Genomic DNA, 23868 nt, shown 5'->3' with positions numbered 1-23868 from the left:
TATATGCGCTAACCGTTACGACGTGGAAGCGTGCGCCAGGCTTAAAACGCTTGACACCAGACCAAACTTCTTGACACCAGACCAAACTTCTTGACACCAGACCAAACTTCTTGACACCAGACCAAACTTCTTGACACCAGACAACAACAACAGTTCTGCCATACCCCCCCCTGACTCTGTATGTGTGTGTATCCTCTCCATTTGAGCAGGGTGGAGATCACATCTGTCCGTGCACCATGACCTTGAGCTAGCGGGTCTTCGACAGGAAGAGGAGGAGGAGGAGGAAGGACCTGATAGTGTCGTAGTCAGCTCTGCTCCTTGGGGWGTGAAACAGCCCTTCTCTCTTTCTMCTCACACTCCTGCCRTCCAGAGCACCTCGACCCTGCACCAGCCCACACCAACAGGTATAGCAGCACTCTCCAGCAAGCATTCCCACTGTGGGRATATAGTTGTGCTCATAAAACAATTCATAACATGTGTCAACAGATCGCTATTAGCTTACCTTGTCATGGCATTGTTGATATATTATTGGCCATTGGATCCAATGGAAATATCTCCCTAGTAGATAATGATGAGCCATGATGGTGTTAGTGTGATTGTAGTTCTTATGAGTCCCTAGTGGTTCGGCAGGTGGTAGTGGTCTGTTGTGCCGTTTCCAGTTACCAGGCTACCATCTAATACTCCTGTTACTGGCTCACCACAGCTGTAACTTTAGTGTCTGTCTACCCGAGCACCACACATCCCTGCTTTGTGCCTCTAACCAGGCTGTCTGACCTGAGGTCTACAGTATATCAACTGGGGGATCAGTCTGTGGTTGAATGGCATCTCTGTCTTGTCTGTGGTTGCAGGCCTGTGGTTGTCTCCCGTCAGACCAGAACCAGAGCAGCGTGTGTGGGACATGGGTCAAGGTGAGAGCCGTGTCAACACACACTGTCACACACACCTGGCTGGGACTCACTGCTGTTACCTAACTCTGCAWACGCACTTGTGCTGTAACCGATAGAGACTGCGAGTGGACACCTGTCGTTCTGCCCCTGAACAAGGCAGTTAACCCACTGTTCCTAGGCCRTTATTGAAAATAAGAATTTGTTCTTAACTGACTTGCCTAGTAAAATAAAGGAAAAATAAAGAAATTCAAAAGCTGCTACATCCCACATACAGGCACGCTCACCTTGTAATGGTACACCTGGTACTTGCATGTCTCTGGTTTGTGCTAGTTTGTGTTTCAGGTCGACATACTTGGAAGAGACATTGGACGGCTGCACAACTCAGCCCCTTGCAGCAGCATTCAGATCTGTATCATCCTACTTAGTAAGCTGTATGTTGATTGTGTTCCTCTTGCAGATTTGACAGACACTATGGATGGAGCACCTGGGAAGTAAGTATGTGAAAACTGATATCGGTAATCTATTTAGGAACATGTTAAATGATCACTGTTGGTTACCCTCTGTGTGAACATTATTCCATAGATGTAGATGTGATTGTGGTTTATTATTTTCCTCCTGCCTTTCCTGTCTTCCTCAGATGGGCAGAGGAGACTCTGGGTCTCAGTGGGCTGAGTGATGTGGCAGACATCTTGGCGGAGTTGGTGAGGGAGGGAGGCATCTCCCCCACGGCACTGGGACTGTCGCACACCCAAGCTGCCCGCCTCAACAGGTAGGAACCTTCACGGTGAACAGCTCTAAAACTACTCCTCCTCTGATTGTCACCATCTCGAGCACTTTTTACTGGCTCTCAGCAGTGATGTGTTTGTGATTGACAGCAGGCTGGACCAGCAACAGAGCGGCAGGGCGGGACAGAGGGGCATGCGAGCAGAGGAGGAGAGGCGAGAGCTGAGGGTTTGGATGAGAAGGAAACAGAGGGAGAAACTGGTTGAGTACCGCAGACAGAGGGAGGAGAAGAGGGAGAGGGAACGCAAACCCTTCTCGGCCCCAGTCACACTGGTGAGAGGCTTCTGACTCGCATTTACATTCTGTGTACAGATTAGTTTTTCAGTGCCTTCATTCAGACACCATTTCTCTTCACAGAAACCAACGTCCAAAGATATAAACATCAATAAGAAAATCAAGGAAGAGAAAGACAAGTATGAGCACGAACACAGATACAGACATACAGATAGATACACTACCGTTCAAAAGTTTGGGGTCACTTAGAAATGTCCTTGTTTTTGAAAGAAAAACACTTTTTTTTCTCCTTCATTTAAAATAACATCAAATTGAACAGATTGTTATTAACGACAATTGTAGCTGGAAACGGCAGATTTAAAAAAAAAAAAATGTAATATCTACATAGGCGTACAGTGGCCCATTATCAGCAACCATCACTCCTGTGTTCCAATGGCACGTTGTGTTAGCTAATCCAAGTTGATCATTTTAAAAGGCTAATTGATCATTAGAAAACCCTTTTGCAATTCTGTTAGCACAGCTGAAAACTGTTGACCTGATTTAAAGAAGCAATAAAACTGGCCTACACGGTAGTGTACATGCAAGTGTTCCAAGTATTAGAAGCGTGTATGTGTGTTGATATGTTGTGTATTTGGACCGTTAGRACGGTTCTGCTGGAGCACCACAATCAGCGGGCCCGCGATGCCTGTAGTCTGATCACAGACCTCCTCACCACCCCACTGACCCTGCCCAATAACGCCAACCGCACCCTGAACCTACCCGCCACCTCCACACGACCCCTTACAGCTCAGACTGTCGGCAGCACCCGCAGCAGCCCCAGGTACACCTCGTAGGGTATTCACATCTGGGTGGWTTTTAAGAACAATTTGATTTCAACAAATGTGTCTAAAACTGTAATGAGAGGGATAGAGGATGAACCTTGTCGTTCTGTGACGTCCCAGAGGTCGTAGTCTGTCTGTTGGGGGGAGGAGGAGGACAAGTACCAAACCCCAGACTGGGAGAGCCCGCTCCCTCTCCTCTCCAGGGGTGACACCACGTTCAGAAAGACGGCCTGCGTCGTCAGGGGGGCAGGAGACACTGACTTCCAGATTGGGACTGCACAGACCAGGTTAAGGCTTCTACCATCCACTAACAATCTCTTTTGATTTCGGTGTTCTAAAAATATCTAGGGGCTTACGGTAACAGAATGTATTAATATGTGATGACCTGGGATCCATAGCATTTAGAATGTTTGGGTAGAATGTTGCCAGATGCAGTGACTGACCAGTGTGTCTGTTTCCTGGGCGTTAGCGAGTTTTCTGCCAGGGGACCGCCTCTCCCAGGTGACCCGGCGGGGTATGATCACAGACCTGAGGGGYAGGACTGGGACTGGGCCTAAGACACCCAGCCAGCAAGGTGAGACACTGCCAAGCTGTWGAGTAATCTTAGTAGCCATGTTTAGGCAGGGTTGGGGAGTAACGGATTACATGTAATCCGTTACATGTAAGGGATTACAAAAACACGGTAACTGTAATCCGTTACCAGCCAAAATATTGTAAGCAGACTACAGATACTTTTGAAAAACTAGATGATTACTTTTAAATTCAGAAAGGATGTTTGAGAGAGAACAAAAATCATCAACATTTCTCTGTTTACTCGATGACATTCAAATCAGCATTGAAAAAAGTGAAAGTTTAAGTGTGTTCCACCTGAGCGAATCTGACCACAAGTCAGCACCACTATGATGACACACCAAATGTATTTGATGGATCGCGGTAAAAGAGCAGGAATAAGCTTTTGTAGGCTACAGTCCAAGATATGTTTTCCAATGGTGCAACTGCTGTCGGCATCCAAAGATTATCCAACTTGAATAAACACTTGGAGGTAAGGATGACAGCAGTGGTGTAGTCTACGGCGATACGGATATCACTTATTATTGATATCTACATAGCGCATTGATGTGAATCACACTGCTGCTCTTTCATTTAGCTATCTGCTCCTTACGGATTGTGGTTGTTGTGGATGGCTGTTCACAAATCTAAATGTCTATTTGAACCCAATAATGGTTGAATTCAAGAAGTTTAAGCTGCCTATCAATCATTGTTTTTGAAAACAGTGAACAGCCAGTGAAAAATGTGCTCTTGCAACAGCTGCATAGTGTGGATCCCAGTCTATGGAATAAAAGTGGGGCTTTTATTGTTCAATCTAATTCATGCTGATAAAAAAAAAATCCATAGGCCTAATGGACACATGCTCAAACTAGCACACTTATGATAGACTTAAAGGGGTAATCTGTAGTTGCTACATCCATTTTTGGATTTATAAATGTCATACATACACACACAGTCAGTCAGTCAGTACCAGTCAAAGGTTTGGACACGCCCACTCATTCAAGGGATTTTCATTATTTTTACTATTTTCTACATTTYCGAATAATAGTGAATAYATCAAAACATGAAATACACATGTGGAATCATGTAGTAACAAAAAAAGTGTTAAACAAATAGTGTTTTTTATATTTCAGATTATTCAAAGTAGCTACCCTTTGCCTTGATGACAGCTTTGCACACTCTTGGCATTCTCTCAATCAGCTTCAACTGGAATGCTTTTCCAACAGTCTTGAAGGAGTTCCCACATATGCTGAGCACTTGTTGGCTSCTTKTCCTTCACTCTGCGGTCCAACTCATCCCAAACCATCTTAATTGGGTTGARGTCGGGTGATTGTGGARGACRGGTCATCTGATGCAGCACTCCATCACTCTCCTTCTTGGTCAAATAGCTCTTACACAGCCTGGWGGTGTGTTGGGTCATTTTCCTGTTAAAAAARCAAATGAGAGTCCTAAGCGCAAACCAGATGGGATGGCGTATCGCTGCAGAATGCTATGGTAGCCATGCTGGTTAAGTGTGCCTTGAATTCTAAATAAATCAGTGTCACCAGCAAAGCACCATCACACCACCTCCTCCATGCTTCACGGTGGGAACCACACATGCGGAGATCATCCGTTCACCTACTCTGCATCTCACAAAGACAAGGTGGTTGGAACCAAAAATCATTAGACCAAAGGACAGATTTCAATTGCTTGTGTTTCTTGGCCCAAGTCCTATAGTGGTTTCTTTGCAGCAAGTCTCCTCAGAACAGTTGATGTTGAGATATGTCTGTTACTTAAACTCTGAAGCATTTATTTGGGCTGCAATTTCTGAGGCTGGTAACTCCAATGAACTTATCCTCTGCAGCAGAGGTAACTCTGCGTCTTCCTTTCCTGTGGCAGTCCTCATGAGAGCCAGTTTCATCATAACGCTTAATGGTTTTTGCGACTGCACTTGAAGAAAGTTCTTGAAATCTTCCTCATTGACTGACCTTCATGTCTTAAAGTAATGATGGACTGTCATTTCTCTTTGCTTATTTGAGCTGTTCTTGCCATAATATGCACTTGTTCTTTTAGCAAATATGGCTATCTTCTGTAAACCAACCCTACCTTGTCACAACACAACTGATTGCCTCAAACGCATTAAGAAGGAAAGAAATTCCACAAATTAACTTTTAACATGGCACACCTGTTAATTTAAATGCATTCCAGGTGACTACCTCATGAAGCTGGTTGAGAGAATGCCAAGAGTGTGCAAAGCTGTCATCAAGGCAAAGGGTGGCTACTTTGAAGAATCTGTTATTTGTTTAATACTTTTTTTGTTTACAACATGATTCCACATGTGTTATTTCATARTTTTGATGTCTTCACTATTCTACAATGTAGAAAATAGTAAAAAAATAAAACCCCTGGAAAGAGCAGGTGTATCCCACATTTTGACTGGTACTGTATATCCATTGATTCTTGAAGAATATAACTTATAAATGCCTCATGAGCTTAGTTCAACTGTCACACTCCATGAGAACGCACAATATAAGCGTGTGTTTTTCCAATGTTTGTATAGCCTCATAACATGGTTAAAACAATAATTTTGATGTCATGGACGGTCAGTCCTTGTATCCATAGCGCTGTCTATTAATCTGAGAGTGGTTACATTTCTCCAAGCCCATCCCTCAGCTTTTTACCAAAACAGAGGCGGAGCGACAGTTTTTGTTATTGTTCAATCTGTGGATTTGCCATTTAAACAGCTGTTTTCTCTGCTACAGCACGGCAAGCGGTACCGAAGCACCAAGTCTAGGACTGAAAGGCTCCTCAACAGCTTCTACCACCAAGCCATTAGAATGCTGACCAATTCATAAAAATCGCCACTGGACAATTTACATTGACTCCCCATCCCCTCTTATACACTGCTGCTACTTGTTTGTTTGTTACCTATGCATAGTCACTTCGCCCCCACCTACATGTACAGATTACCTCAACTAGCCTGTACCCCTGCACACTGACTCGGTACCGGTTCCCCCTGTATATAACCTTGTTATTGTTATTGTGTTACTTTTTATTTTAACCTACTTGGCAAATATTTTATTCTTCTTGAACTGCACTGTTGGTTAAGGGCTTGTAAGTAAGCATTTCACGGTAAAGTCTACACTTGTTGTATTCAGCGCATGTGGCAAAGTTTGATTTGATATTATCAAGAYATCAAAGTGTCACCAACAAAAAGGTAAACAATAGSCCTATAGCAAATGCATCATATGGCATTCATTTTTTCACATGTAAATAGCACTTTTCAGTAGTGCTCAAAGCATGCCATTCCATGAGMGCAGCATTTATTTTTCAACTCGACTCAATGACCCCAATCAGTCCTCCATGACAACAAAATCATAAACAACACAGTATGGCTGGCTAATAAGTCCWTCRTTTTGGGGTTATGCTCAGGTAAAACAATTTGGCTAATCTATCCATATTTCTAAGTCCTATTCTTGAAGATCAAGAGGTATAACATTTATTGGAATGACTGGAATTCTGATAGACTGGTTTTTAATGTAAAGATATMATTTAATTGTATTATATGTAGTAGAAAGCGATGGTTTAGAAGAAGCCTACATAACCAACCCCTAAAGTAAAGTTTTACATCCATATATCGCCAGCTATGTAAACTTTAACATTGATTTATCCTGCAATAGTTGTCGTTCAATTGGTAACATACATTTTTGTCTTCTTCTAATGCCTCTTAAAGGGAAGTCATCTAAAAGTAACTGAATGTAATCAGATTACGTTACTGAGTTTAGGTAGTCCAAAAGTTGTTACTGATTACAATTKTTGGACAGGTAACTGTAACGGATTACATTTAGAAAGTAACCTACCCAACCCTGTGTTTAGGTAATATAGATTAAAGTTATACCCTGTTTCGCCCTGTAGAGTGGAGAAGAGAAGTGATCCAGTCGTCACCTGGACGGAGAGGTGGAGGAACAAGGGAGCAGAGAGAGACTGAAGAGAGGGAGGAGGAGGTGGTGAGCCCATGGAACCCCCCTCCAGAGATCTGCAGGTTGCTGGGGCTGGAGAACTCAGACGGCCAGGGTGGTGTGGTGGCTAGAGCTGGGGGAACAGGGCTGGACAGACTGGATACCCTGTCAGAGAGCACTGGCAGCATCCTCAGCAAACTGGACTGGGCTGCCATTGAAAGCATTGTGGCCTCGGAAGGGGCCATCTGATTGACTTCGAGCATCCCCATCGGCATGCAGGAACGAGGATGACTATCTTGAGGGACAAGAGGAGCACAGGGTCACAAGGGAAGGATCACAACACAACATTAAAACCATTGATGTGCCTATACGCTGTGATATTACTTGAAAGCGTTTCAACTGTTCACGGGAGCATTTGGAGGGCAGTCAGTACTGTGTGTCTTGTCATGCATCCTCTTGGTACCAGCTTGTACCAGAGAATCAGCATCATCATATTGGTACTCATGCCATATCTTTGTATTGTATGAGTTTGTCATGTCTATTTTTGGAGATCCAGTGTGTGTATATGACATTTTTGTTTTGGGTTTTAAATACCTGCATATTTATTTATTTTTGTGTGAACATATATAACCAGCTGATGTGGGCGGCAGGTAGCCTAGTGATTAGAGCGTTGGACTAGTAACCGAAAGGTTGCACGATCGAAGCCTGAGCTGACAAGGTAAAAATCTGTCGTTCTGCTCCTGAACAAGGCAGTTAACCCACTGTTCCTAGGCCGTCATTGAAAATAATAAGAATTTGTTCTTAACTGATCTGCCTAGTTAAATAAAGGTAAAATAAAAAACATGTTGTTTTCCACTCAGGAAAAAAATGAAATAGAGTTTGAATGTAGTCTTTGCTTTGTGGCATAGCTCAACATTTTTTTGAACTATTTTTATAAAGACTTTGATAGTACTAGAAAGGGTAAGAGTGKCTCTTTTTTTTGTAAGATACAGAATCTGCACAAATGGTCAATGACTGGAAGTGACAATATTATCAATAGCTAGAAATGACCACTATTTAGCAGTATTGGCGCTTTTGTTGAAATATTGAAGCAGCTTCCGGGTCACAGTTCAAGTAAACTTAAAAAAAACTAAAAAACATGGATCCTAACAAAACGGACAACGGTAAATGTTACGTTATTAGCTGTTTTTGGGGGGTCAATTTTATAATTAACCGAATAAATGGTTGCMGTGGACAATGTTCGCAGCAAGCATGATTATTCAATATAACGAATGTGAGAGAAATCATCCTCTTTTTGCTGCTAGCTAGCTTGTTTGGTAGCTAGTTAGCTGACGTTAGCTACTACATCATCTCTGGCTACGACTATTCTTTCAATGAACAATGCACTCCGAAATGTTTTCTTAATTAAACGGGTCCAACTGCAAAGTAGCTCAACCCAACAGAAGTTTGTGTCCTCGTGCAGTTTGTAATGCGCTAGGTAACGTTAGTCAAATGTATGTGTCATATGCATAGGATACACATGTACACAGACACAGTACAATGACACGCTTACTTGCAGTTTCACCTCAACAATGCGACAACAGTATAATATTTTTTTTAAAGCAATAAAGATCAAATAAAAATTCAATGGGAAAGAAAATATAATACAAAGGCACTCAAACAAGTACAATAGTTGTATGTGCGATGGGGGATATGGTGAGCAAAGTGTTTAAATTGTGCAATATTTTTTGCAATAGAAATCGTGTCGTATGTTTGTGCATAATATGTACATATGTGTGGGCGTGGGTGAGTGCATATGTGAGCTAGCTTGTGAAATACAATAGCCACTCTGGAGTGTAGTCAGTCTATCAGTAAATGATGTATACAGTCTGTCTGATTTTTGGTTAGTTCTTGGTGTGACAATGGTGACATTACGTATTGGCAATGGTAGTGATTTCATGTTGAGAGAAAGTAGTGAATGAATGAASCAGCTAGTGTGATTGAATCCTTTTCTTGTCTTTTTTAGCGTCTGAGCAGAGTGATGGAGATATGGCCTCTATCATGGGATTCTCTGGCTTTGGTAAGTGTTACTTCCATTGGCCTTCATATCAACCTGACGTCAACAACATATTCACCAGAAATGTATTTTAATAGGAGAGTACAGCATTTTCATACCAGCGTTCCGCTCTTCACTCCAGGAAAGAAAGCTCGCACCTTTGACCTGGATGCCATCTTTGAGCAGACCCGAAGAACAGCAATCGAGAGGAGTCAACAAGTATTAGGTTAGTGGCAAATAGCTACGTGCCCTTTAACTCAGTCTGTGTGTGTTTTAAGTGTCTAACCTCAGCTGTGTCTCCAGAGGAGAGGCAGAAAGAGGAMATTGGGGAGAGCTCCCATACAGCCAAGGCATCAAGCTCCAAACAGAGAGACAGAGCCCCTGCCCCTGCACCCAGGTAACACAAACAATCCCATCCATCCTAACTGACCAATGACTTTCATATGCTCTGAGTTAAATTAACTGTGTGGGAGGGTCATTTCAAATTGAGTGTTATTACCAGTATGCGGGATTGGCTAGATTATTGAAACTCATGGGTCTCTATTACATACTACCCAACAGGAAGAAGGAGGAGAGCAGTAGTGGCAGCGGCAGCAGTGACTCAGACTCTGACTCAGAACTTATTGGCCCCCCAGTGCCCAAACAACTGACTGGTCAGGAGGATGATGAGGACTTAGTGGGGCCACCACTACCACCAGGGTACAGAGGAAGCACAGCTGACGATGAAGACGACGACGACGATGATGATGATATGCAGGATGATGAAGATGATGTAAGTCTGTTTCAACTTATGACACAAGGAAACAACTAAACATTTTACAGTAGATTTGCTTGAGGCTAAAAACATCTGCTCCCATACTGTTGCTAAACCTTTACATAAGTACATACATTTCTGTCTGCAACAAACAATTTTTACAGTCCTGAAGCCAAATATTTATTTACATGGTGTGTTCTTACTATGTTATACCACTGGAGGCCAGTACACTCTTAGCATTTCATGAGACTTGCTTTATCATTCCCTTTTACACAATAATGTATTGTGAGTCGACCCAGTGCAATCTTGGTGTACTGCTTGGGAAAGAAAGAGTTGGCTTTCTCACACCACCTCCTGATAAACCATAACAAAAAGCCATCATTTTAAAGTATGTAGGCCACCGAAATGCACCGCCCAAAGACACTTGGCCAGATGGTTTTCTCCTTAAAAAAGTGTTCTCCCTCATCTCTCTCTCTTTCTCTCTCTCTGAGTAGTAAAAGTCTCTTTGCTGTGTGTATGTTATGAGTGATATAGGCCAGACACCCAGCGTTCTCAGAGCAGGTGTGATTTGAGGCCGCCGTGGGGCTATGTGATGGATGGTGGCCTGTGACATGTCGGCCTCTGGTAATAACACGGCCCTCAAGCCAAACGCAGCCCTCCCATTGGGTGTAGGTGTAGCTAGTGGACCCTGCTGTGGGAGAAAACCAACCTGTAGCATATCACACAGCCCATTTAAAGCTGAAATATTGTGTATGACAGAGTGCCAAGCAGCCCACTCCACCTTCATCCACACATGTATGACAGGCAACTTCCTGTCCCTCTCTCTCTCTCTCTCTCAGAGTCCAGTGAAGAAGATTCCAGACACTCATGAGATTACTCTGCAGCATGGCACCAAAACAGTAAGCATTTTCCAACTTTCCTCTCTATAACACCCCTCTATGTTTATTAACTGCAGTGTTATATAACCTTTCCAAAGTGGATTCCAAACTGCTCATTGTTACTCATTGCACTCATGAGCCCGTTTAAAGCACCCATTAATTTGCATATTTCCCTCCTAGGACTCATTAACAATAGAACTGCCTGGCCTTTCAGTCTATCAGTACCCGCTAAAGAACGTTGCCGGGCCTCTCCTTTAGCATATGCATCAGATGCATATCAACCTGCAAGGTGCAGCAAACATAAGCAYCAAAGCTTGATAAATAGTGCATAAACTATTATAAACATATATTATTATTTGTTTACGGGGTAGATCAGCTTTAATATTGCAGATAGATTGTCGCTTCCATCATTGTAATTGTCTGCATCATTTCCAATCCCCCATATATTTTGTTGTTGTATATACTGTCTTGCCCAAAAGTTTTGAGAATGACACAAATATACATTTTCACAAAGTCTGCTGCCTCAGTTTGTATGATGGCAATTTTAATATACTCCTGAATGTTATGAAGAGTGATCAGATGAATTGCAATTAATTGCAAAGTCCCTCTTTGCCATGCAAATTAACTGAATCCCCCAAAAACATTTCCACTGCATTTCAGCCCTGCCACAAAAGGACCAGCTGACATCATGTCAGTGATTCTCTCGTTAACACAGGTGTAAGTGTTGACSAGGACAAGGCTGGAGATCACTCTGTCATGCTAATTGAGTTCGAATAACAGACTGGAAGCTTCAAAAGGAGGGTGGTGCTTGGAATCATTGTTCTTCTCAACCATGGTTACCTGCAAAGAAACACGTGCCGTCATCATTGCTTTACACAAAAAGGGCTTCACAGGCAAGGATATTGCTGCCAGTAAGATTGCACCTAAATCAACCATTTATCAGATCATCAAGAACTTCAAGGAGAGCAGTTCAATTGTTGTGAAGAAGGCTTCAGGGCGCCCAAAAAAGTCCAAGCGCCAGGACCGTCTCCTAAAGTTGATTCAGCTGYGGGATCGGGGCACCACCAGTACAGAGCTTGCTCAGGAATGGCAGCAGGCAGGTGTGAGTGCATCTGCACGCACAGTGAGGCGAAGACTTTTGGAGGATGGCCTGGTGTCAAGAAGGGCAGCAAAGAAGCCACTTCTCGTCAGGAAAAACATCAGGGATAGACTGATATTCTGTAAAAGGTACAKGGATTGGACTGCTGAGGACTGGTGTAAAGTCATTTTCTCTGATGAATCCCCTTTCCGATTGTTTGGGGCATCCGGAAATAAGCTTGTCCGGAGAAGACAAGGTGAGCGCTACCATCAGTCCAGTGTCAAGCCAATGGTAAAGCATCCTGAGACCATTCATGTGTGGGATTGCTTCTCAGCCAAGGAGTGGGCTCACTCACAATTTTGCCTAAGAACACAGCCATGAATAAAGAATGGTACCAACACATCCTCCGGAGAGCAACTTCTCCCAACCATCCAGAACAGTTTTGTGACAAACAATGCCTTTTCCTGCATGATGGAGCACCTTGCATAAGGCAAAAAGTGATAACTAAGTGGCTCAGGTAACAAAGCATCGATATTTTGGGTCCATGGCCAGGAAACTCCTTAGACCTTAATCCCATTGAGAACTTGTGGTCAATCCTCAAGAGGCGGGTGGACAAACAAAACCCACAAATTCTGACAAACTCCAAGCATTGATTATGCAAAATGGGCTGCCATCAGTCAGGTTGTGGCCCAGATGTTAATTGACAGCATGCCCGGGCGGATTGCAAGAGGTCTTGAAAAAGAAGGCAACACTGCAAATATTGACTCTTTGCATCAACTTCATGTAATTGTCAATAAAAGCCTTTGACACTTATGAAATGCTTGTAATTATACTTCAGTATTCCATAGTAACATCTGACAAAAATATCTAAAGGCACTGAAGCAGCAAACTTTGTGGAAATTAATATTTGTCATTCTCAAATCTTTTGGCCACGACTGTACAGTACTAGTCAAAAGTTTGGACACACCTACTCATTCAAGGGTTTTTCTATATTTTTTACTATTGTAGAATAATATCGAAGACRTCRAAACAATGAAATAACATATGGAATCATGTAGTWACCAAAAAAGTGTTAAACAAATCAAAATATATTTTATATAGTAGCCACCCTTAGCCTTAATGACAGCTTTGCGCGCTCTTGGCATTCACTCAACCAGCTTCATGAGGTAGTCATCTGGAATGCGTTTCAATTAACAGGTGTGCCCTGTTAAAAGTTAATTTGTGGAATTTCTTTCCTTAATGCATTTGAGCCAATCAGTTGTCTTGTGACAATGTATTGGGGGGTATACAGAGAGAGCCCTATTTGGTCAAATACCAAGTCCATATTATGGAAAGAACAGCTCAAATGAGGAAAGAGAAATGACAGACCATCATTACTTTAAGACCTGAAGGATAAGTTAGAGTTAACTGCACCTCAGATTGCAGCCCAAATAAATGCTTCACAGAGTTCAATTAACAGACACATCTCAACATCAACTGTTCAGAGGAGACTGCATGAATCAGGCCTTCATGGTTGAATTGCTCCAAAGAAACCACTACTGAAGGACACTAATAATTAGAAGAGACTTGCTTGGGCCAAGAAATGCGAGCAATGGACATTAGACCGGTGGAAATCTGTCCTTTGGTCTGATGAGTCCAAATTTGAGATTTTGGTTCCAACTTCCTATCGTAGGGGAACAGATGATCTCCGCATGTGTGGTTCCCACCGTGAAGCATGGAGAAGGTGTGGGGGTGCTCTGCTGGTGACACTGTCAGAGATTTATTTGGAATTCATGGCACACTTAACCAGCATGGCTACCACAGCATTCTGCAGCGATACGCCATCCCATCTGGTTTGTGCTTAGTGGGATTATCATTTGTTTTTCAACAGTACAATGACCCAACCCACCTCCAGACTGTGTAAGGGTTATTTGACCATGGAGAGGGATGGAGTGCTGCATCAGATGACCTAGCCTCCACAATCACCCAACCTCAACCCAATTGAGATGGTTTGGGATGAGTTGGACCGCAGAGTGAAGGACAAGCAGCCAACAAGTGCTCAGCATATGTGGGAAATCCTTCAAGACTGTTGGAAAAGCATTCCTCATGAAGCTGTTTGAGAGAATGTCAAGAGTGTACATAGCTCTCATAAAGGCAAAGGGTGGCTACTTTGAAGAATCGCAAATATAAAATATTTTGATTTGTTTAACCGTTGTTTTGGTTACTACATGATTCCATATGTGTTCATAATTTTCATGTTTTTTTTTTTTTTTTTTAATTAGTAGGTGTTCTAAAACTTTTGACCAGTGTGTGTGTGTGTGTGTATATATACAGATTCCGTCTCTCACAGTTGAAGTGTACCTATGATAAAAATTACAGATCTCTACATGCTTTGTAAGTAGGAAAACCTGCAACTTCGGCAGTGTATCAAATACTTGTTCTCCCCACTGTACATACATACATACATACATTAGTTGAAGTCGGAAGTGCCTCTTTGCTTGACATCATGGGAAAATCAAAAAAAAATTAGCCAAGATCTCAGAAAAAAAATCGTAGACCTCCACAACTTCTGGGTCAGAAGTTTACATACACTAGTTGACTGTGCCTTTAAGCAGCTTGGAAAATTCCAGAAAATTATGTCATTGCTTTTAGAAGCTTCTGATAGGCTAATTGTCTTCATTTGAGTCAATATTGGGGTGGATGTATTTCGAGGGCCTACCTTCAAACTCAGTGCCTCTTTGCTTGACATCATGGGAAAATCAAAAGAAATCAGCCAAGACCTCAGAAAAAAAATTGTAGACCTCCACAAGTCTGGTTCATCCTTGGGAGCAATTTCCAAATCCCTGAAGGTACCACGTTCATCTGTACAAACAATAGTACGCAAGTATGAACACCATGGACCACGCAGCCGTCATACCGCTCAGGAAGGAGACGTGGTTCTGTCTCCTAGAGCGGAACATACTTTGGTGCGAAAAGTGAAAATCTATCCCAGAACAACAGCAAAGGACCTTGTGAAGATGCTGGAGGAAACGGGTACAAAATATACTATATCCACAGGAAAACAAGTCCTATATCGACATTACCTAAAGGCCGCTCAGGAAGGAAGAAGCCACTGCTCCAAAACCGCCATAAAAAGCCAGACTTATGGTTTGCAACTTCACATGGGGACAAAGATCATACTTTTTGGAGAAATGTCCTCTGGTCTGATGAACAAAAAAATATAACTGTTTGCCATAATGACCATCGTTATGTTTGGGAGAAAAGGGGGAGGCTTGCAAGCTGAAGAAGAATACCATCCCAACCGTGAATCACGGGGGTGGCAGCATCATGTTGTGTGGGTGTTTGCTGCAGGAGGGACTGGTGCACTTCACAAAATAGATGGCATCATGAGGAAAAAAATTAGGTGGGTATTATTGAAGCAACATCTCAAGACATCAGTCAAGAGTTAAAGCTTGGTCGCAAATGGGTCTCCAAATGGACAATGACCCCAAGCATACTTCCAAAGTTGTGGCAAAACGGCTTAAGACACAAAAGTCAAGGTATTGGAGTGGCCATCGCAAAGCCTTGACCTCAATCCATAGAAAATTTGTGGGCAGAACTGAAAAAGCGTGGTCGAGCAAGGGGCCTATAAACCTGACTCAGTTACACCAGCTCTGTCAGGAGGGATGGTCCAAAATTCACCCAACTTATTGTGGGAGGCTTGTGGAAGGCTACCCGGACCCGTTTGACCCAAGTTAAACAATTAAGGCAATGCTACCAAATACTTATTGAGTGTATGTAAACTTCTAACCCTCGGGGAATGTGATGAAATAAATAAAAGCTGAAATAAATCACTCTCTCTACTATTATTCTGACATTTCACATTCTTAAAATAAAGTGGTGATCCTAACTGACCTAAGACAGGGAATTTTTACTAGGATTAAATGTCAGGAATTGTGAAAAACTGAGTTTAAATGTATTCGGCTAAGGTATATGTAAACTTCCGACTACAACGGTGTATATCTATATATTATAAAGGATTAATTTCATGAATAATTATTTGTGGAAATAGATCAATAAAAAAACAACACACAACAGTMATTTGTTTTGAGTCAAGAATATGTTTTGTGTATTTCTACAATGACCTAGAAACAACTTAGGCCAGTAGCCTACATTTCAGTGTAATCCATTTGATCAACTTTATTTGTAGATTTGATTAGTAATAGRAAAATTAATTAATAGTATAATGAATTAGTATATTATAATTTAATAGTATAATTAATGAATGAATATTATAATTAAATAGTATTACTAGTTTTCAGMCAGGTTAAATGATTTGCTGTACTCCTAAACAAAAGCGTCAGTGCATGAACAATTGTAAAGGATGAATTGCATAAATAAATAACATATTTGAATTTTAAGTTCATTATGTTACTAGTTTTTGCACAGTAGCCAGAGCAATGCTGCTGCGCGTGTGGTCATGTGATGAATACATGGACAGCACTGATATTCTTGGAAATAGAGCTGCACCTCTTGAATTATGAGAGTTATTTGACAAAGGTAAGTGTAATAGAAATGCCAGAATATCTTCTTTCAGATACTGTATAGAAATCAAAGTGTTTTACCTGCATGTGGCTCTGAAGGAGGATTCGATAAAGTGATGATCCTTTCCCTGCCTCTGTAAATTACAAGATGCGCCCATCTCTTCATGTTCAATTTGACAACTGATAGRCCTAATATTGTCACTCATCAGATTATTGACAAATGTAATTCTGTGTATAGGCTAACTCTTATGTGTGAAATTAGTTTGGGTATATTGTGTAGTTTCGATGGCCGGCTGTGCAGTCTGACTGGCATCGTTTGTCATCATGAAGTTGGATAGAGTTAAGGATGTGTTTTGTATTATTCTAAAGTCCTACTGCAACACACAGCATGTTTTAATTTCCCTTACAATACATTTGATTAGTAATAGAGTTACTGTAAATAAAACAGTCCCGAAACAGCTTCTTTTTACAAAGTAAAATGTAAAAGAGAATGGTATCAACTCACAAGGYGCGCGGTCAAATTATTAACATGAGCTCCAACGCTGATAAATAGGCATAACACAAACTCATCATTATACTATTGTCTTTCTAAATGAAATCAACCKCTTCACCCTCTTTATCATTCAGTTAGGCCTAATTTAAATTCAACTGTGAAGTAAGGTGAACTATTATCGCCCATTCATTCAGTGAAGAGCGAGAGATGCATTAGCTCCTGGCTGGGTACCAACATCGTCTTGCAGGTTAAGTTAGGAATAGGTGTGAAAAAAACTGAGTAAAAGGCACTAAATACTTCTCTGTGGTTTCAAAATTCTGACAAATGAGCTGTGTAAAATACAAACATTTAGGAAAAGTCAGGGAAGCAGCAGGACAAAGCTTTTTTGGGGATTGATTTCTTTAATTTACTAAATCAAATGTCAGTGGCCGTTGGCCTATGGCGCTTCTAGTGTTAAAAGACTAGGCAATGCACATCCAGACAAACTACTGGGACCCTCAGCCAAGATTGTGTTCATTGTGCACTAAGCTGGCTGGTTAGGTGGTGTGCTGTTAACCTAGTAGCAACTWGGTGTTATTTAGGTGTATAAGGTCCCTGGCCGGTGAAAGTAACCTCTGTTTGTTCCCTCCATCCTCAGGTGTCGGCCTTGGCATTGGACCCCTCTGGAGCCCGTCTGGTCACCGGGGGATACGACTTTGACGTGCGCTTCTGGGACTTTGCTGGGATGGATGCAGCTCTGAATTCCTTCAGAACAATACAGCCCTGCGAATGGTGTGTCCRCCACCTAGACTAGAACATACACATGCCTAGCATTGGGAGCGTAACCCATTAGGCCGTCCACCYACGCAGCCAGAGCCATCAATAAACCAGGGATATTGGCCAAATGAGCCATTTTTACTTTTAAAAAAAAGCTTATGATAAAAACACTATTCGTTGTTTGTGATGTGTAGCGTATGCAAAACTTTACAGRCCGTTTTATTGGTTTTCACTTTCCTAAAACAATAGTTGTCCACATCACGGTTCAGCTGTCAGAGMWTTTAGGGATACATGCATCAGGGCATTGCATGTATACACCTATAGGCTTAGGAGTCCACTGTATGATATTAATATATATGAAGAAAGAGAAACGTAGGCCTAGCCCCAGAGACAGAGAGAGATATGCCTGCGGCATGCTACGACATTCACATGCGTTTCTTTGTCCTTGCCGACTATTTTTCTTTATTAAGATAAGCATTATATTGGTAGATAATAGGAGTAACTCTGGTCGCAATTGTCAAGAAAGGCTAGTGCCTACCGTACCCAACAAATGACAGCAATAGGCTAATAATATTTATTTTACAACAAGCCTACTTATAACCTTAAACTAAATATGGGGGACACAATTATAATGACAGATCAAACTTAATTTAGCCAACCAAAATGTCTCAACAGAATGAAACAAAACACGTCAAGCATATTTAAGGAGCTGGTTTAGATTAATAAATAGGCCTAGAATAATAATGATATTTTGTTTAAATTATACATGTAAAAACAAATTGCATCCTACCTGAATAGCGAGTTGCACAGTAGCCTGCATTTGGCCGCGCCAACGTTCTTCTCATATTTGTCCACTACAATATTAAAACGTATCCCCTTGTAGGCTTTTCGCTATGGGGGGAATTCAGACCCGAGTTAAGCAAACGTAAATGGAACGTAATTCCCTTTCTATGCGCTTGTCTCTCTGTTCTGACCTTGAACTTAAGCATGAGAATAGCATGCTATTCACCAGCTATTTGTTTGGAGTGAGGATGGAATAAATGAAGGTGTGGTGGAGGTGTGTCTACAGATATGCCATATTCTGACCTTGACTTAATTCCAACACCTTTACACGCGAGGAAACCATGAGTAAAGTCTAGTGAACCTACCGGTTCCAAGTGGAAAAAACATAGACAGAATTTTTGGAGATAGAAAAAAACACCATTCTCCATGCACTTTAATTTACACTGAGTTGCACCCCCTTTTGCCCTCAGAACAGCCTCAATTCATCGGGGCATGGACTCTACATGGTATCAAGCATTCCACAGGGATGTTGGCCCATGTTGATTCCATTGCTTCCCACAGTTGTGTCAAGTTGGCTAGACGTCCTTTGGGTGGTGGACCATTCTTGATACACAGGGGAAACTGCTGAGTTGAAAAACCCAGCAGCGTTGCAGTAATTGACACACTAAAACCAGTGCACCTGGCACCTACTACCATACCCTGTTCAAAGGCACTTGAATATTTTGTCTTGCCCATTCATCCTCTGAATGGCAGACATACGCAATCCATGTCTCAATTGTCTTGAGGCTTGAAAATCCTTCTTTAACCTGTCTCCTCCCCTTCATCTACACTGATTGAAGTGGATTTAACAGGAGACATCAATAAGGGATCATAGCATTCACCTGGTCAGCAATGTTCTCTGAATTTTTTGGGGCACTGAGAAAATTTCAGTTCTGCTGAGCGCAACTTACAGCGCATGTTCACTGTGAACACTGAGGCTGTACCTGCTTTAAGTTACAGTTTTAACAGTGGCCAAGTAGGCTACTGTGGCTACTTGATCATAATGTAGGCCTACCAAGAGTGGCCTACCATCAAAAACAATGGAGAAAATGCATCCCATAACCTTTTAAAATGGAAATAGCTGTTCTATCATTCAGCCTACTGTAGTAACCAATGTGTGTTGTTCATTCCATGAGACATTTGGGAAAAAAACATGCAGGGCTTGACTTTAACCTGTTTATCTACTTGTCCTTCAGACAAGGAGGTGACTGAAAATGTTGTGTTTGATGCAAATAAAATGCATTATTATTACAATGCCATTAGTACAGAGAATCAGACATATTATGTTCCCTCTGCCTATTGGCTACTTAGCTTATTCAAGCCTATGCAACATTAACCAATTAACCAACTGTACCATAGCAATGCGGTTTCTGACTAGGAATACCTTTGAGATGGACCAGTTCAATCTCATGCATTTCTCTGTGGGCTGATATTTATTCTGCGGGGCAGTCCCAGGGGAGCTGCGCGRGGCAGTCTCGGGCTAATGTTTTGTACACTCGGTGTATAACTTGATAAGAGCTATTGATAAATGAGTAATCCGTTTGGAGAAGGGAATTGTAAATATAAATTACCCTTTTAAATCTATTTTATCTTATAATCGCTGAGACAAATGTGAAACCACTCATATGGCAGCAACCTGAAGCATAACAACTTAAAGTGAAGTTTATGAAATGCTGTGCCATTATGCGGAATTTAAATTATACAGCATTTTAACTTGCTCTGATGGGCACTCTTAATTATAGGMTACCCAGACTTCCTCTGTTTCCTATTTGTATCATCAGTATCGACCGTCAATAGGCCTAATAACCACACATATTCAACTGCCAATTTACTGTTAGTTCTTTTCAGTTGGTATAGCCCACATCATTCCATTTAATGACATGTTTCGTTTACCTTCATTTGCTTCCTCTGTAAACGGCGTCACGGCCGTGTGGTTGTTGCTGAGGATCATTAGTAAAAAAACATGTAGGGTGATTAAATCGTTATGTAGCGGAGAGCAGACCAAGTCGTAACAGTTTGAACCCGACGCATGGTGCAATAATTAATTGGCCGTGTCATCACACAGTTCCGTTGTTAGTGCAGGCAATAGACATGGATGTTGCCTACTATTGTACGCTATTCTCCCTATTATAATTCTKTGTGCACTAATCTTCCAACATTACCATGGGTTGAAGAGCTGAATGTGGCACTTTTCCATATTATGGTCCGTATTATCAGGTATGCTATTAGCAATAAGCATTACCACCTGTAGGCCAACTGATGCAGCACAGGCTGAASCATGGGGTGGCCTATCTGGATTTACCCTGTTGGGCTAATCATTAGYTAGATCCCAAATATCATCTTTTAACTAGTTAGCATCCTATTGATTCATTTTATKTCCCAAAAATCTTGCATAAACATTGTGAATATAATGTRAGCCTATRTGTTTAGRTAACTTGGGGTAAACCGCCACCYGGGGTAACACGTTCCCTGTTTGTACTTCTCCAAGAAACCACTTCATAGGGTGGCGTTTTAAATCAAAGTTACTCTACAATTGACCCGTTCGTTAGCCCCACTCTCCCCTATGCACTCACAGGGATTTGCAGAGGTGTATGGCGCTTAACCATGACACTGCAGTTTGCGCGTATTTAGGAGTTGACAAATATATTAAGTAGGAATGGAAAGCTGGGATCGCCTTTTTAACAAAGGCCATTTAAACTGCTATTTTCCCCACGATTAGAGGAATTGTTGTGCATTGACTGCTTGTCAGAATGCAGGTTTCCCTCCCTATGGCACTCGTAACATAAATGCGCCTCGAGAGGAATATTTATCTCATGTAGAACACACAACAACAAGCCGACTATGTAAACAGATCAACTATTCTACTATGGGGTTGTCTGATTTGTGGCCTGTTCTAGCGTGTTCAAAGTGCGCCACGACAGATATTTTTTCATGTTCCATATTTTTTGGCCATGGAGGCAATGATTGTGCCGTGGCGCAGCGCCTCTGTTAAATGCCTGCAGCGGAAACAGTGTTCCAATATCGCATCGATCGAACTTGAGATATGGCAACTTTCAGGATGAATCAAACCACCGTTTATTTTWATTCACCAATATATTTAGTGTGTAAAGGCTCTCTAAACCTTTTTTTATGGTTCATAAATACTTTCCCAACCCTAAATAATCTACAAGATCAGAGTATTTTTAAGTCTACCAATTGGTGCTGAAACRGAGAYGAATATGCATGTATTTAGATGGCTTTATTTCATTGATCCCTAATATTCTGTTCTTTCAATATATTCTAGTGAGTCTGATATGCATGATATGCACCCCGGGACAATTTGTCCTGCTACAATTGTATTTATCGKCTTTTAATTWATTTTATTGGCCAAAAAACRWAAATTACCAGCTAAGGAAACCCTGCTATCAAAATGCTCATACACATGCACAAACATGTTGTTGTATTGCTTCAGCGCACCTCGTGTTAACTGTAGTACCTCATGTCAGAGGAATGGATCTTCTCCCTTTAATTAAATGGACCTAACCTAAATACTGTATACTCGGATGCAGATGAGAGAAGAGCTTGTGTATGTGTTTGTGTCCATGTGTATCACTGTGCGTATTTAATGTTTGTTTCGTGGAACCCATCAATGAATACATTCTCTCAGGGGTTTTGAGAACCAATGGGCTGAGCTGGAGCGGGCTTTCCCTGAATCTTATTAGCAGAACTCTACGCCACATTTAGCCTGATTACAGAGCCGTCCAATAGTCTCTGCGGTCACTGACACACTAGGCCATATTTGGAGAGCCGTGTGAAGCCCACTGTTTCTCCATCGACCTGCAGGGCACGCTAGAGTTAAAAACKAGGGGTTATTTCCACTTAATGAGGAACCTTGATTGGTTTAGTGTTGTTGACTCTTCCTCCGAAGGAAATGTAGTGATGACTGTCTGTGCTCCAGCCCCTGGAGGTAGGAACAGAGATGTTAACCCAGTTTTATTTCACTATGGTCCCACTCCCTAAGCGTTCGGCTCCCCGCACGAAACCTGGCTGGCCCCTCTACCCCCTGCTGTGTTAATGCAGTTTGATATTGACCTGAATTGCTATCTGCACTTTGGGAGAGTGGTTATGTGTGTGTGTGTTTGCGTGACACGTGTGGTGYGCGTTGAGTAGGAGGTAACAGTAACAGTTCAGCGCATAGATTGGCATTGTGAATGGGTTGCTGGTGTAGCTAAATCCCAATCTTTGGGCTCATATTTGAACCTCTCCACTCCTTTTCTTGCTGGAAAGAAGAAACCCAACTATGTGTAGTGCAGCCAAGGTTAGCTTCGGTGTGTGTTACATTCTTCTGTCCCAGTCTAACAGACTTTTCATTGTGTTGAGTCTGAGGGACAAGACAGAGAGAGGCCCAGACCTAGACATCTCCACTGTTTGTCTGTCTGGTCCAAATCAAATGGGCCGAACGTCTGACTGTTTCCGCTAACTCTCTGTGATGTGTGTTGTCACGGTTCCTATGGTAACAGGTTTTTGTCTAAAACTGCTTCAGGATTTAAAGCTGTTATATGACATCGCTGTAGCTCTGATGCCGTTCACGTTCAGACTTAGCAGATGTCTCTCACCAATTCAACAGAAACTCCCACAAAGACACTTACCGCACGCATTTCATGAATGACCAATGGTAGCCACGGGAATGATAAGTAAAAAATCTTTGCCTTTCTCATCCTCTCCCATTGTGTCCCCTCTCAGCCACCAGATCAGGTCCCTGCAATACAGCATCACTGGTGATGTCATCCTGGTGGTCTCTGGGAATGCCCAGGCCAAGGTGTTGGACCGAGACGGGTTCCCGGTCATGGAGTGTCCCAAGGGAGACCAGTACATCGTGGACATGGCTAACACCAAGGTACACACTCATCCACCACCTACTCTCTGATATGTGCTTCCTCTGTTACTGAGAAGGGAAGAGATATAGCCATYGGACACTATGGCCTTCCAGCCCCCCTTTCGGTGGCCGCTCAAACAAGCATTCGGGCCTGGGCCTTAGCTTTGTGTCAGAGATGACCCCTGCACTGTATGTTCTGCAGCTGCAGGTTAGTTTGTGTATGGGGGTAATGATGTGTACTGTACTTCCAGCTGGGAGCAGTCAGAGTGGAGTAGGAGAGGGTCACGATGACATTCACAACTAGATCATGCCGTGGTGACCGACCACTGACCAAGGTCGCGTTTGTTCAATGCGTCTTGGGTGAACAGTTTTTGCTGTCTAAAAGGCCGTTGCTGATTGTCCATTCGCAGAGCATGTTCTGCATGGTGGCTGAGACACCTGTGAGAATGATGTTATAGAGATGACTTCCCCAGTAGGAGAACT

The 23868-nt window shown here is 42.2% G+C and overlaps 2 protein-coding genes across 2 annotated transcripts in view; both read left to right on the top strand.

Annotated features, from left to right (window-relative positions):
• cplane1 (ciliogenesis and planar polarity effector 1) overlaps positions 1-8055 on the top strand; it is a 31705-nt gene extending 23650 nt beyond the window's left edge. Inside the window, 10 exon segments of the mRNA XM_070441415.1 lie at positions 210-404; positions 849-908; positions 1345-1378; positions 1525-1656; positions 1763-1943; positions 2028-2083; positions 2548-2724; positions 2846-3012; positions 3195-3299; positions 7169-8055. Of these exon segments, the coding sequence (XP_070297516.1) occupies positions 210-404; positions 849-908; positions 1345-1378; positions 1525-1656; positions 1763-1943; positions 2028-2083; positions 2548-2724; positions 2846-3012; positions 3195-3299; positions 7169-7461 (1400 nt within the window). The 3' untranslated portion in view covers positions 7462-8055.
• Positions 8056-8252: 197 nt separating this feature from the next.
• LOC111961442 (WD repeat-containing protein 70-like) overlaps positions 8253-23868 on the top strand; it is an 88022-nt gene continuing 72406 nt past the window's right edge. Inside the window, 8 exon segments of the mRNA XM_023983710.2 lie at positions 8253-8375; positions 9218-9271; positions 9390-9473; positions 9551-9644; positions 9809-10019; positions 10841-10900; positions 17590-17723; positions 23253-23406. Coding sequence (XP_023839478.1) covers positions 8351-8375; positions 9218-9271; positions 9390-9473; positions 9551-9644; positions 9809-10019; positions 10841-10900; positions 17590-17723; positions 23253-23406 — 816 coding nt within the window. The 5' untranslated portion in view covers positions 8253-8350.

This window comes from Salvelinus sp. IW2-2015, linkage group LG4q.1:29, assembly GCF_002910315.2.
Source record: "Salvelinus sp. IW2-2015 linkage group LG4q.1:29, ASM291031v2, whole genome shotgun sequence".
Classification (NCBI taxonomy): domain Eukaryota; kingdom Metazoa; phylum Chordata; class Actinopteri; order Salmoniformes; family Salmonidae; genus Salvelinus; species Salvelinus sp. IW2-2015.
The sequence above is the reverse complement of the archived record's forward strand: the minus strand, read 5'-3'. Positions and strand labels throughout refer to the sequence as shown.